This window comes from Leptonychotes weddellii, chromosome 7 (assembly GCF_054177405.1).
Source record: "Leptonychotes weddellii isolate Sample4059 chromosome 7, ASM5417740v2, whole genome shotgun sequence".
In the NCBI taxonomy this organism is placed as follows: domain Eukaryota; kingdom Metazoa; phylum Chordata; class Mammalia; order Carnivora; family Phocidae; genus Leptonychotes; species Leptonychotes weddellii.
In genome coordinates this window covers 111,152,857-111,166,908 of record NC_138375.1, presented here as the reverse complement: position 1 = coordinate 111,166,908, position 14,052 = coordinate 111,152,857, and the positions used below count along the sequence as shown (strand labels likewise).

General features: G+C 42.3%; 1 protein-coding gene across 1 annotated transcript in view; it reads left to right on the top strand.

Moving 5' to 3' along the window:
* The first annotated feature begins 330 nt into the window (after window positions 1–330).
* UBE2D2 (ubiquitin conjugating enzyme E2 D2) overlaps window positions 331–14,052 on the top strand; it is a 60,215-nt gene continuing 46,493 nt past the window's right edge. The window contains exon 1 of the mRNA XM_081825742.1: window positions 331–799. Coding sequence (XP_081681868.1) covers window positions 776–799 — 24 coding nt within the window. The 5' untranslated portion in view covers window positions 331–775. The remainder of the gene's footprint in view (window positions 800–14,052) is intronic.

Genomic DNA, 14,052 nt, shown 5'->3' with positions numbered 1-14,052 from the left:
TGATCAGGAAAACATTCGCCTTTAAACGTTTATGGATCTTCGATGACACACGCGTGCGGTACCAGATGCAAGGGACTCAAAGGTCCCCGCGCGCGAGCATCTACAGCCCGCTCCACGAATCTCGCGAGACCTCTCCCCTGCGCTTCGCGTCGTCATCCTCTCGGCAGCCGTGGCGGCGAAGGCGACCGCGCGTAAGATACTCACAGGGGCGGCCCGTATCCCTCCGCCGCCGGCGCGGTCCGGCCCTCCCTCCCCTAGCCCGCCAATCCCCGCGCCTCCCGACCTGCCCCTCGGCCTGGGCCCACCCCGCGCTCCGGCGGCCCCACCCCGGCGGCGCCGCCCGCCCGTCCGCCCGCGCGTCCCTCCGTCCACCTGCAGCAGACAGTCCTTCTGGCTGTCCGACTAAGCGGCGCCGGCCGAGCCCGAGGCCTGGGCTCTTGCTCCCCGGCGGAGGGATCCGCGGCGGCTGAGGAGGCGGCGCTGAGATTAGGGGGAAGAGGCAGCTACGGCCGCGGCGGCGGTAGCGGCGGCGGCGGCGGCTCGGGCGGCAGCGCATAAAGGGGCCGCCGCCGGGTGATGCGGTGACCGCTGCGGCAGGCTCAGGAGCCAAGTGGGCCCCGGCCCTCAGTCCGTCCTGCCGGACCCGCGCTCCCGAACTCCCCATCTTCTCCGGCCGACCCGCGTCACCGAGGCGGCCTCGCGCCCCCTCGCCCCTTCCCCGTCCCTCCCCTGTCCCCGTCCCCGCCCCGGGGGCCACCGCCACCCGCCTCCCACGATGGCTCTGAAGAGAATCCACAAGGTAAGCGGCCGTAGGTCGGCTGAGGGTTCCGGTTGCTGGGCGGGCCAGCTGAGCAGGCTGCGGCCTGCACTTCCCGCCGTCGCCTCAGCCTGGCTCGCGGCTTCTTCGGACCCGGCTGCCGGCGGCGATGGTCCTGCTGGGCGCCCTTCACACCCCACTCCCAGTGATGGCGCCCGTGGAGGCCCCGGCGGGCAGCCCGCGCTTAGGCAGGAGGTGCGCTAGCCCGCTGGGCGTTCCTCCCTGGCCTCCTTTCTAGGCCCCGCGTGGTGTGGAGTCCCAGGGCCTCTCCCCGGCTTGGGACTGCTGCGCTAGAGGGCCATTGTCCGGCCATGCCGGGAGGGGGAGCCGGGGCTGGGGCGTTGAGCTGCCCCATTGACAGAGGTCGAAAGGGCTCCTCGCCCCATGTCTGCCCGTGTCCCCCTGCCCCCTCCCGCCCACACCCGCCCACCTGCCCTGGTTCCCTCCACAGAACCGCCTGAGCTTGGAGCCCATGTCTCAGGCAGACGGAGGAAGCCTTTTTGTCCGATCCACAAGTATTTCTTGAGTTCACTTACCCCTTGGCGGTCGCACACTTCAGTCCACTCTACTCCTCCAGAAACTCAGAGTAGGAAGTTCAGAAGGAAAACAAAACCTAACAGGACTCTTTTGAGGGAGGAGGAAAGTGGAAAGAGAAGCGTTTTGTTCTTTGAGGTTGCCAGATGTAGTGAGAAACTACACTTTTACAAATGGATCTAATAGAAAAGCTGTTAAATTTTCAAGGGTAGAGGTAGAAACCTGAACGTTGAAAACCACTGAAGGAATTACACAAAGTTTCCTTTTACAGTCTCTTCATACAGTGGATTTTAACGCTTAAATTACGTGATATGTTCAGGGAGATCGTTTTAATTTAGAAGGAATTTTGCTCGATTTTTCCATTTGAAAGGATGTCTTTGCCCTTTAAGATGAAGGGTTATTTAGTTGTATGAAGGTTTTCCTTATACTGCTTCTATATTATGGGCTTGGCTTAAAATTTAGGGGCCCCCCCAATATTGTAACACTCCTGGTGCCTCTTACTATCATGTCTTTTTCTTAAAGTTGGGGAAGTACTACTGGTGATTTTTGTTTGGTGTTTTACTTGACTACTTGGAGAAGCTCTTTTAAATCTCTAGCCACTTAAGAGTAGATTCTGGGGTTATCCATAGGGAGGAATGGGATGGAGATGCAAGGGGAAGAGAACTAATATTCACCTTGCCCTAAACTCAGGGAAAATGCGGACTGTGGGACAATTAAAACACCTCAGTTGGCAGTCGATCTTCATTTCACTCATGATCAGAGACCTTTAATGTGGAATTAATCCCAGTGGTTACTGTAAATTAGGTTAGATCCTTACCAACTTGTTTGGACTTACTTGATTTCTAACAAATGAAGAAGGGCAGACTTCAGACAGAGTAAATCTTGTATTAAAATGAAGCAGGTTATTTGTTAAAAGGAGCTTGAAACTTCACCGAAGATTTCTTAACTATTTAAGGGGCAGGAGCACAGTGAGGAATCATCATCCAAATAAAAATGTATATGGATTTTTAAGACTTTTAGTAGTTAACTCAGTTCTTATACAGGCTAATTGGGAAGTTATCAATTTGAGATTATAACTGTAGAAGACTGCTTTTTTTTTTTTTACTCCCCCTCTCCCCATGTTCTTATTTTAAAACCTGAAAAAGAGTAAGTACAGATCAAGAAGTATACCCTTTAATCTCTACATTAATTGATATGTGTTACATTTTTTTTGGAGAAGAAGGTAACTTAAAACAGGTATTTTAATCTTCTAATATACTTGCTCCAGTAATGTGGTTTATTTTGAGTTACTACATATTCTGTAGACCTTCTCTAAAATATCTTCTTATAAAGATTTTAATAGGGAAAATCAAGTTTAGGCAATGATACTTTGAACTTTTAAAACTCAGTGTTAGCCTTTTTCCCCCTGGTTTATAACCTAGAGACCTCCGCAAAGTATGGCTCAACTTCGGAGACTGCCAGGGATTAGAAAAATAAAATTTATTTTTAGTATACTTGTCAGTAAGATTGTGAAAACAAAATGGATATTTTTTCCCCCAATTTTTTGTGTAATACCAATTTTAAGTTGAATGCAGACTTACCTAGGTATGGATAAGACTAGTCCTTCCTATTTTCTTCTTTGCCCTAGTAATGTATCTACAATGGAATCCCCCAAAAAACTTAGTTGGCTTATATAATTGATGTTGGTCTTGAACCTTCCCAGTTATCAGTCTCTGAAAAAATAGTTCTACTTAAATACTCTGTTAACTTTAGATTCATGAACTGCTGCATCTTGGTTCTAATAAAATTTTGCTGAGAACAAATAAATTTGACATGTGGCATTTTTAGGAATTCAGTATCTTGTTTCTTTGACAGGGAAATAGTGTTCTGTGAATTTGACAGTCCTTTAAATGCATTGTCTTTTTGGCAGAAGCTTTTGATGGACTTTATTTTGATACACACTTTAAAGTCTCCTGACCTATGCTTTAACAGAGTGTACCAGAGAAGGTCATTATGAATATCCAGTATAGTTCTGTGCAGGGATTGGGACCTCTGGGCTTGTTTGTATCTACACCAAATGGTCCTAGCCTGCTGTGTTTTGAGGTTTTCTGCTGACTTTATAGGTCTTCAGCTTTGATTTTGATGCTTTGAGTGTCTGCCTCTTGCAGCACCACCCCCAGCCCTTTTCCAGTTGGCTGCATCTCATCTGTTGTGGGCTGGGAAACCAGATCACGGAGCTTATTAAAATTATGTCTAAAATAAGATCCAGTAGGCCCTGAGTGATGAGGGCTTCATGTGTTCTGTGAACTCTGTGGTCTCTTTGACTGATCAGAGACCTTTTTTACTTCCTGTTTTTCTTTTGTTATACAGATGCAGGAGGCTTTGGGGTACTCTTAGAGTGCCATAATATTGAAACGGTTAATTTCTTTATTCTGTGGAAGGGTAAAAGACTGAATGTCTTGCTTCATTGAGGAGTTGAAGACAGACCAAAGTTAGGATACTAAAAGCTATTTTTTTTTTTTAAAGATTTTATTTATTTATTTGACAGAGAGAGACACAGCGAGAGAGGGAACACAAGCAAGGGGAGTGGGAAAGGGAGAAGCAGGCTTCCCGCTGAGCAGGGAGCCCGATGCGGGGCTCGATCCCAGGACCCCGGGATCATGACCTGAGCCGAAGGCAGACGCTTAACGACTGAGCCACCCAGGCGCCCCTAAAAGCTATTTTCTTAACAGTAGTAGTGCCTTGTATATTTTAGTGGTATTCTGTTATTTATAATTAACATTTAATATATATGGCTTTAATGCCGGGGTAGTCACTTGATTGATTCTGTTTCTGTGATAAAGATTCTTATATCTAGCTGCTTTTTTTTTTTTTTAAAGATTTTATTTATTTATTTGACAGAGAGACAGCGAGAGAGGGAGCACAAGCAGGGGGGAGCGGGAGCGGGAGAGGGAGAAGCAGACTTCCTGCCGAGCAGGGAGCCTGATGTGGGGCTCGATCCCAGGACCCTGGGATCATGACCTGAGCCGAAGGCAGACGCTTAACCAACTGAGCCACCCAGTGCCCCTCTAGCTTCTTCTAAGACCCCTCAAAAGATACCCCACCAAGGGGGGGAAAATCCCCAACACCTCAGTAGAATAAAGATTTCAAACTCTAATAGCTCTAAAGGCCAAGCAGGTAACCAAAGTGAGCAAAGAGAATTGGGCAGAACTAGAAATTACATATGCTATCAGAAGAGGGCAGCTGCTACTCTACTCTCTCCAAATGTTGCTATTACCAGGATCTGTGGGCCCAGTGTTCCCAGATCTTCCCTGTTTCCCCCTTTAAAAGGAAACCCACAAATCCAGATTTTTGGCAACCAATTCAAATTAAAAACAATAACACATTTCTGGTAGGTTGGTAGGCACCAGTTTAATTTGTGAATTAAAATTAAAAGATGGAGGTTCAGTAAGCAATCAGGAGTATAAGGATTAAAAAAAAAAGGAGTTTAAGGATTAAATCATTTAAACCATACTTGGTATCTTTTTTAAAGTTTCAACAGTTTATTGCTTTATGTAGATGGGTAAGATTAAGTAGTTTTTTTGTAAACTGTTAATTAACTTCCTTGCTGAGGTTTTACTTGGTTATGTGTGAGGTCATAGGGAAAGCCAATTTAGTAGATGCATTGATCCCATAGTAAAAGTTTGTATCTTACTCCTCATTATGCTCTTTCATGTTGTGACTCATCTTTCTGTATACTACATACTTTCAAAATGTTTTAAGATTAGGAGATTACAAAAGGATGATTCTTACCATTGTAACACTGTAATAGTACTAAATATAAAAAAATAATTATTTTAGGAGTGCATGGTGGCTCAGCTGGTTAAATGTCTTTTTAGCTCAGGTCATGATCCCTGGGTCCTGGGATTGAACCCAGCAGGGAGTCTCCTTGTCCCTCTCCCTCTGCCCTTCCCCCTGCTCATGCTCTCTCTCTCAAATAAATAAATAAAATCTCTTTTAAAAGTATTATTTTAAGGGCGCCTGGGTGGCTCAGTCGGTTAAGCGGCTGCCTTCGGCTCAGGTCATGATCCCAGTGTCCTGGGATCGAGTCCCATGTCGGGCTCCCTGCTCAGCATGGAGTCTGCTTCTCCCTCTGCCCCTCACCCCGCTCGTGCTCACTTGCTCTCACTTTCTCTCTCAAATAAATAAAATCTTAAAAAAAAAAAAGTATTATTTTAAAATACTGTACTGTAAGTGTTATTAGATGTAATGATAAAGTGAATTCCTGTAAAAATGGCAAAACAAATTATCAAACTGTTCTGTGGAGTACTGTGAACTTTAATAAATGGTTGACTGAAAATGGATGTTTGAATTAGATCTATCTTAGAAGGCAGATATACCTTCTTACTCCAAAAGATAAGGTTCTTAGAATCTCTGGAAAGATTTTTTTTTTTTTCCATTAAGAAATGATTCTTTGCTTTACCTAAGTTCATTGGATTGAGAAACTTTCTTTGGCTCTTCCAGGTTGCTATTTACAGCCATCCATTGAAGGATAACTGTTAATCTAGGTTTGCTTTTTTTTTTTTTTTTTAAAGATTTTATTTATTTATTCATGACAGACAGAGAGAGAGAGAGGCAGAGGGAGAAGCAGGCTCCCGAGGAGCAGGGAGCCCGATGCGGGACTCGATCCCAGGACCCTGAGATCATGACCTGAGCCGAAGGCAGACGCTTAACCATCTGAGCCACCCAGGTGCCCAATCTAGGTTTGCTTTAAACTCTCAGTGTGTATACTGTACTGCTGACTGAAAGGAAGAAGTTTTGACAAAGTCCAATTCTGGATATTTTAGGCCAGAGAGAGGGCTGCTAAAATATCCTAGGCAGTTCCCAGGATAGGAATACCTGACTCATGCCTGATGCTGCCAGAAACCTCTGCAGCCTCATCCCAGAAATGCAGGAGCATACTTGTTTTTTCTGTAGAAATAAAGTTTTGGTGGTTAGATTCCCAGGCTAACCTTCAAAATCATATTTAACTGTGACATAGGAAAATAAAGTACCATTTGTTCTTCTGTCTCAGAGTCAAGTGAGAGTTCAATTAATAGAATCATAAAATATTAGAACTGCAACACATCTTAGAGCTACTGTCTGAAAAGGCCATGTGACTTTCTAGGGCTGGATCAAGAACCTGGGTTTCTTGACTATGTCCAGTGTCTTTTCTGGCAGGCAATGTACCTTTATGTAGCTGTTAGATACGTAAATCCAAGGATGCAGTCTTTTTCTTTTGTTCAAACAACTGGGTATTCAAACTGTGCCTTGGAACCAGAAGATCTTTTCCTCAACATCTCTTATTATTGAAGAGGTGTGTATGAACTCCCTTAAAACTATACAAAGTTTGGATGTTCTGTCCTCCATATATCTTCCATCAGAGTTAAATGGGTTTTTTAATCTCTGCAAGATCAAGAATCATTCTTTTTTTTTTTTAAAGATTTTATTTAATTATTTGACAGAGAGAGACACGGTGAGAGGGAACACAAGCAGGGAGAGTGGGAGAGGGAGAAGCAGGCCTCCTGAGGAGCAGGGAGCCCGATGTGGGGCTCGATCCCAGGACCCTGGGATCATGACCTGAGCCGAAGGCAGACGCTTAATGACTGAGCCACCCAGGCGCCCCGAGAATCACTGTCTTATGTCCTTAAACACTCTGTTTTAATGTGAGTTGGTGACCCAGTTACCTATTCTACAGAGAAAATAGAAATCTTCTATGTGAATTCTTTCAGATTTCCTTTGAGGCCTTTAAGAACAAAAACTAAACTCTACAGCTACCATCTTTATAGTACTCACTCAGTTTCAGAATTACTGAATCTTCTGAACAACCCTGTGAGAATTCTGTTCTCCCCAGGTTAGATGGGAAAACAGACACTTGGAGAAGTAAATGAATTTGCCTATGATTATATGATATGGTAAGAAGAGCCAAGATTCAGATATATGCAGTCTTGACTCTAGCCAGCCATTACTCCAAATTTACCTTAGTCATCACTCTTCTTCCTTCTTGTCTCTGCAGAAGCTATACTTTTCCCTTTGTCAAGCTAACTTATGCTTTCCTATTCTTCCTGCCAGGTCCTTGCTCTTGAGTATTTTTCTCCGCTCTCCTAGTTCCAGTCTCTTTTAAGTCCCCTCTGCATCCAAGCTTATTCAAGATTTCTGCATCCTAAAAAAAAAAAAAAAACCCAACAACAAAAAACTTTTTAACTTCCCTAGTCCACTATAGCTGATTCCTTCCTCTTTATCCCTCCCATCTCTGGCATTTCAGTGCCAAAATTCTTAAAAGAATAGTCTATTCAGGGGTGCCTGGGTGGCTCAGTCGTTAAGCGTCTGCCTTCAGCTCAGGTCATGATCCCAGGGTCCTGGGATCGAGCCCTCCATCGGGCTCCCTGCTCAGCGGGAAGCCTGCTTCTCCCTCTCCCACTCCCCCTGCTTGTGTTCCCTCTCTCGCTGTGTCTCTCTCTGTCAAATAAATAAAATCTTAAAAAAAAAAAAGTCTATTCACTGTTCTGGGACTGCTTAGTAAGGCAATTACTTAATTGCCAGATTCAGTGGACACCTCCTCAGTTTTTATTTAATTTTTATAACAGTCACGTTGTTATCACTCATTTCCCTTAGCTTCTGAAGATAAACTGCTGTCTCCTTCATATGTAGTGTTTCCTAACTTTATTAGAATGCTTTTCAAACTAATACTATTGATGGATACAAATAAGAGTTTGTGAAACAGTGTACACTTGGATTAAGATTGACAGGTCCTGGGTAAATTAATTAAAATATGTAATCAAAATATAATATCAGAAGCACAAAATTTGGTAAATTAAAAAAATATATTAAAATGAAACATCATTGTCATTTTGTTGTGAAGGAGCAAACTAAAAATGGTGTTTTTTTTTTTTAAAGATTTTATTTATTAGAGAGAGACAAAACGAGAGAGGGAACACAAGCAGGGGGGAGTGGGAGAGGGAGAAGCAGGCTCCCCGCTGAGCAGGGAGCCTGATGTGGGGCTTGATCCCAGGACCCTGGGACCATGACCTGAGCTGAAGGCAGATACTTAACGACTGAGCCACCCAGGCGCCCCATAAAAATGGTAATTTTCTTAAATGATAAAAGAGATCTTCATCAAGGGCTGCATTAAATGTGTTACTGTATATTGTTTTCATTACAGTATAATATGAAAATTGGTTTCAAACAGGTGCACCGTAGCAAAAGAATACAAATATATATTTGGCAGTATTTGTGCAGTTAGGCTATTATCAATATTAATTGTCTCATGGGTAGATGTAGACGGGTCACCTAATTAAAAAAGATATGCTTTGCTCATGTTTATTTCAAAATAATTTTATTTGGGAGGCTTACGAATCTAAAGACTTTCTTTTTTTAATAAAGAACTTTTTTTATTTATTTTTATTTTATTTATTTATTTTTTTAAGATTTTATTTATTTTTTAGAGAGCGAGCGAGAGAGAAACAGCACGAGAGGCGAGAGGGTCAGAGGGAGAAGCAGGCTCCCCGCTGAGCCGGGAGCCCGATGTGGGACTCGATCCCAGGACCCTGGGATCATGACCTGAGCCGAAGGCAGACGCTTAACCATCTGAGCCACCCAGGTGCCCAGAACTTTTTTTTTTTTAAAGATTTTATTTATTTGACAGAGAGAGCCAGAGAGCACAAGTGAGGGGTGGTTTGGGGGGATGGCAGAGGGAGAGGGAGAAGCAGGCTCCTTGCCAAGCAGGGAGCCTGACTCAGGGCTCGATCCCTGGTTTCCCAGGATCATGACCTGAGCTGAAGGCAGACGCTTAACCAACTGAGCCACCCAGGCACCCTCGAAGGACTTTTTCATTTTAAACTTCCATATTTTAGGGATGCCTGGGTGGCTGAGTCGTTAAGCATCTGCCTTCGGCTCAGGTCATGAACCCAGGGTCCTGGAATTGAGTCCCGTATCGGGCTCCTTGCTCGAGGGGAGCGAACTGCTTCTCCCTCTGCCTGCTGCTCCCCCTGCTTGTTCTCTTCTCTCTGACAAATAAATAGAATAAAATAAAAACATTTCCTTTTTTTTTTTAGGGGCACCTGGGTGGTGCAGTAGGTTAAGCATCCAACTCTTGGCTCAGGTCATGATCTCAATGGTGGTGGGATCAAGCCCTGCATTGGGCTCTGTGCTCAGAGCAGAGTCTGCCTAAGTGTCTCTCTACTTCCCCCCCTGTCGTCCCCCCTCCCCTTTGTGCTCTCTCTCTGGAATAAATAAAATCTTTAAAAAAGAACTTTGATATTCTAGTTATAACTCTATGAGGAATGGGTTAGTATAGTAGGAATACTTAGTATATAGTAAGCTTTGATTAAATCTCAAATATATATTGAATTAGGACAAGAAACTGGATAGATCAGTGGAGTCAAATAGACGATAATACCCATGATGAAATGCAGTTTGTGCATTGCAACACAGATGGACATCGTTTGCTTTGTGTTCTAGTGTCTTGAGGCAAATTATTGCCTTAAATCTGTAGAAATATGTAGTATTTCTTAAAAACATGTATTAAAAGTGGATAAAATTTAGGACAAAAAATAGTGCCACCTTTATTCCTGTAATACATATTAGTGTTTCATGAGAAATACTGCTGTAATTCAAACAGTTCTAATTGATCCTTTTCAGAATCATTTTCCTGTAGTCTCTGTGCTTTTCCTTATACAAAGAATGTCTTCTCACCCCACCCCCTCCTCTGAATTCTTTATTCATCCTTGGAGACCTAACAGAAATGGCTTTTCTGTGTAGCATGCCCCAGGCATGCAAGCAGTAGAGTTCCACTATAGAACTATTTCTTAGTACGTAGACATGATTAATTATTCTCCTTCTCTGGACTGAGCTCTCCTGGGCAAAGTCCTGGTCTTACTCATTATATTCCCAGTATCTGATGCATAGTAGGCATTCAGTTTTTGTCAGCAACATTCAGTGAATGCTGACAGCAAGTGATATGGTAGAAAAAAAAAAAGGATTTTGGAGTAACATGCCTATTGAGTCATGTGCTAGCTTCCTTGTCTATAGAATGAGGATAGTGTCACCCTGCAAACCTGTGGGGGATGAGTAGAAAGGAAATATGGACTATATAAAAGGTAGTTTTTAATATTAGTTATTAACGTGATGTCTCATCGACCCAAATACTTTAACGTATATTTCTTAGAAACAAGGACATTCTGCCACATAATCACAATATAGCATTCAAAATTAGGAAATTTCCATTTAGATCTTATTGCCATATAGTCCTCAGACCCCATGCGAGTTTGCCAGTTGTTTTATAGGGAAGGATCCAATCCAGAGTTACTTGTTCCATTTTGTTATCTATCTGTGGTCTCTTTTAATTCCTTAGTCTTTTCTTAGCTTCATGACTTTGACACTTTTCAAACATTAGAGTCCAGTTGTTTTGCAGTGTCCCTCAGTTTGGGTTTTTTTTCCTTATAATCAGATTTAGGTCATGGGTCTTTGGCAGGAATGTGACAGAAGCGATGTTGTGTCGCTCTCTTTCCATCCTATCAAGTGGTGTGTGATTTTGGTTGGATTCTTCTCGTTGCATTCTGTCAAGTGGTATGCAATTTCAATTTGACCCACTACTGAGAATTTTCACTTCCATCACTTGATTAAGGTAATGTCTACCAGGGTTCTCTACTATAGAGTTAATTCTTTTTCTCTTTGTAATGAATAAGTAATTTGTTGGGAGGTACTTTGAGAATATGTACTTATCCTGCTTGTATTATTTATATATTGCTATAGAAGAAAGTACCCCAAAACTTAAACATTTACTATCACACAGTTTCTGAAGATCAGAAATCTGAGAATGGCTTATAGCTAGATGATTCTGTCCCAGGGTCATTTTTGAGGTTGCAGCCAAGCTGTTGCCTGAGGCTGCAGTTCTCTGAAGGCTGGAGGATCCCCTCTAAGCTCACTTCCATGGTTGTTGGCAGATCTCAGTTCCTTGTGGATTATTGGACTAAGGGATTCATTGCCTTCCCACATGGGTCTTTCCATAGAGCTGCCTGAGTATGCTTAAGACATGGCTTCCTTTAGAGAGAGTGCAAGAATGAGCAACCACAGTATCTTTTATAACCTAATCTCAGAAGTGGCATACTATCACTTTTGCTATATTCTTTTGGTTTCAGAGACCACTCCTGGTACAAAGTGGGAGAGATGACTAAAGGGTATGAGTACGAGGAGTCAAGGATCATGGGGAGCTGTTTTGGAGTCTGGGTACCACACCGTTATGCAAAAGTTTTAACTTACTCATTTTTAAATGTATATTTGTATGGACTCATGATTTCTTATGTTATTCAGGTAGATTATAATAATTTATTATTTATTTTAATGCTCAAGTTTTCTTTCTTTTTTTTTTTTTCCCTCATCATTCTTTGAGTACTTTGTTTTGGTACCACAAGATATCTCTGGCTTTTTCTTTTTTACCCTGCTCTAGTCTTGTAATTATCTATTTTTCCAAGGATTCCTAGTTCTGTTTACTGGAAAATGGTATTTAGAAATCAAGATCTGGATGCTAGGTGTGCTCATTGCTCTTGGAATCTCACTGCTTTCAGGGTTTCTCAGTGTAATCAGTGGATGTAGTTAGGGAATATGTGTATGTATATACAGATACACACATAACAGTATACACATTTCCATGTATATTTACTTTTCTCTTTATATATAAAAAAACCCATTAGTTCACAATGGTACTTCTAATTCCTGTCTAATATCGTAGGGTTCACCCTATATTTCTTCCTTTCAGTATTCCTTTTTTTTTTTTTAAGATTTATTTGGGGTGGGGAGGGGCAGAGGGAGAGAGAGGATGTCAAGCGGAATCCCCGCTGTGGAGCCTGATGTGGGCTCGATCCCACAACCCTAAGATCATGATGTGAGCTGAAATCAAGAATCAGACGCTAAACAGACTGAGCCGTCTGGGCACCCCCCTTTTGATATTCCTAATTCTTTTCTGACAGTGAGAAACCTGGCTTCTGTTATTCTTTATATATTTACTCATTTGATCAGTTTCCCAGTATATAATCAACCTCCCACCACTATAGTGCACCTGCATAGATACCATTCTTGCTGTCCCTTCCCCGGGGATGCCCTTAATTGTCCTGACTTGTACATCCTAAACTGGGTCATGCCCATCCCCTTGTAGATGCTCGCAGAATTAAAAAAAAATAATAATAAAATAAAGGGCTTCTTATTTGGCATAAATATTCAGATAAAAACTATTTAGAGTAATAGTGCCAGTCATGTAGAACATTACTTAAAATAGATACAGGAAGTTCAACCCAGTAATTGTAACCACATAGCACTTTTTCCAGTTAGGGAATATGGCTCTTCCTTCCTTCCTTCCTTCCTTCTTTCCCTCCCTCCTTCCCTCCTTTTTGCTTCAGTTTTATACCTTTATTTGATAATCAGCCATTAGTTCTCATCCACATTAACTGTTTGTAGATTTTTGAAAGTGGTGACAGGTACATAGGGAACCAATGTATAGAGCTTGTTTGGCGAATCTTCATCCTCCTGTGTTTTCTGGACAACTGCACACAGATACGGTATTGAACATTCCTTATTCCTTTGGCCCAGATAGCTTTGTTGAGCCTGGTATCAATGTGCACATCTGGAGTTCCCATCTCCATCATGGCCAGTTTCCAGATCTCTCTACATGCCCAAGGGGCTTGCTTTTTGAAAGCCACTCCATTGATGCGCTTGTGAATGTTGATGGTATATTCTCAGGTCACTACCTTATTGGTGGCAGAATGGCCCTTCTTGCCACCCTTCTTTATGGGAGCCATTCTGCCAGGCCCTGGTTGGAAAGGGAGAGCACAAGGTATTGTGGGGTGGCCTTTTCTACAGCTATTCTTGGAGTAAACCAAGACCATACTTTTAATTTAGTGTTATTCTGAGCTAATTTTGATAACTCTGGTATCCTGTTTAAATACACTAATCTCTATTCTTAGAAATATTTGGAAACAACTGTAAAGTCCTGAAACTTATCTTTTATTATGAAATACTTTATGCAAAAGTATAAAAGATTTTAGACACTCTTATGATCGACACCTGTGTACTTGCTATCCAATTTAACATTCAGAAGAACTATCTAATTTAGCTCTAGTGTTAAAGTTTATTTAAAACTAGAATCTAGTGTTAAAGCAATAACTTCTCTCTTTTTTTAATATTTTTTTTATTGGGCACCTGGGTGGCTCAGTCAGTTAAGCGTCTGCCTTCGGCTCAGGTCATGATCTCAGGGTCCTGGGACAAGCCCCACATCAGGCTCCCTGTTCATCAGGGAGTCTGCTTCTTCCTCTCCCTCTACCCTTCCGCCTGCTTGTGCTCACTCTCTCTCTCAAATAAATAAAATCTTAAAAAAATATATATATATATATATATTTTTTTTTTTTTTTAAGTAAACTCTGCCCATCTTGGGGCTTACACTCACAACCCTGAGATCAAGAGTTGCACACTCCATGGACTGAGACAGCCAGGTGCCCCGATAGCTTCTCTTTTCAATTTATGAGCGTAGCATCTTTGCATATTTAGAAATATTATTTATGTTTTGATAAGGGTGGTTATTGTAGGTGATGGGGAATTGCTTGTGGAACCACCCCTACTTCAATATATCATCACTGAGTTTAGTAGTAGGCCAGTTCAGTAGTAGACCAGATTATTTCTTTTTTTTAAGGTTTTATTTATTTATTTGAGAGAGA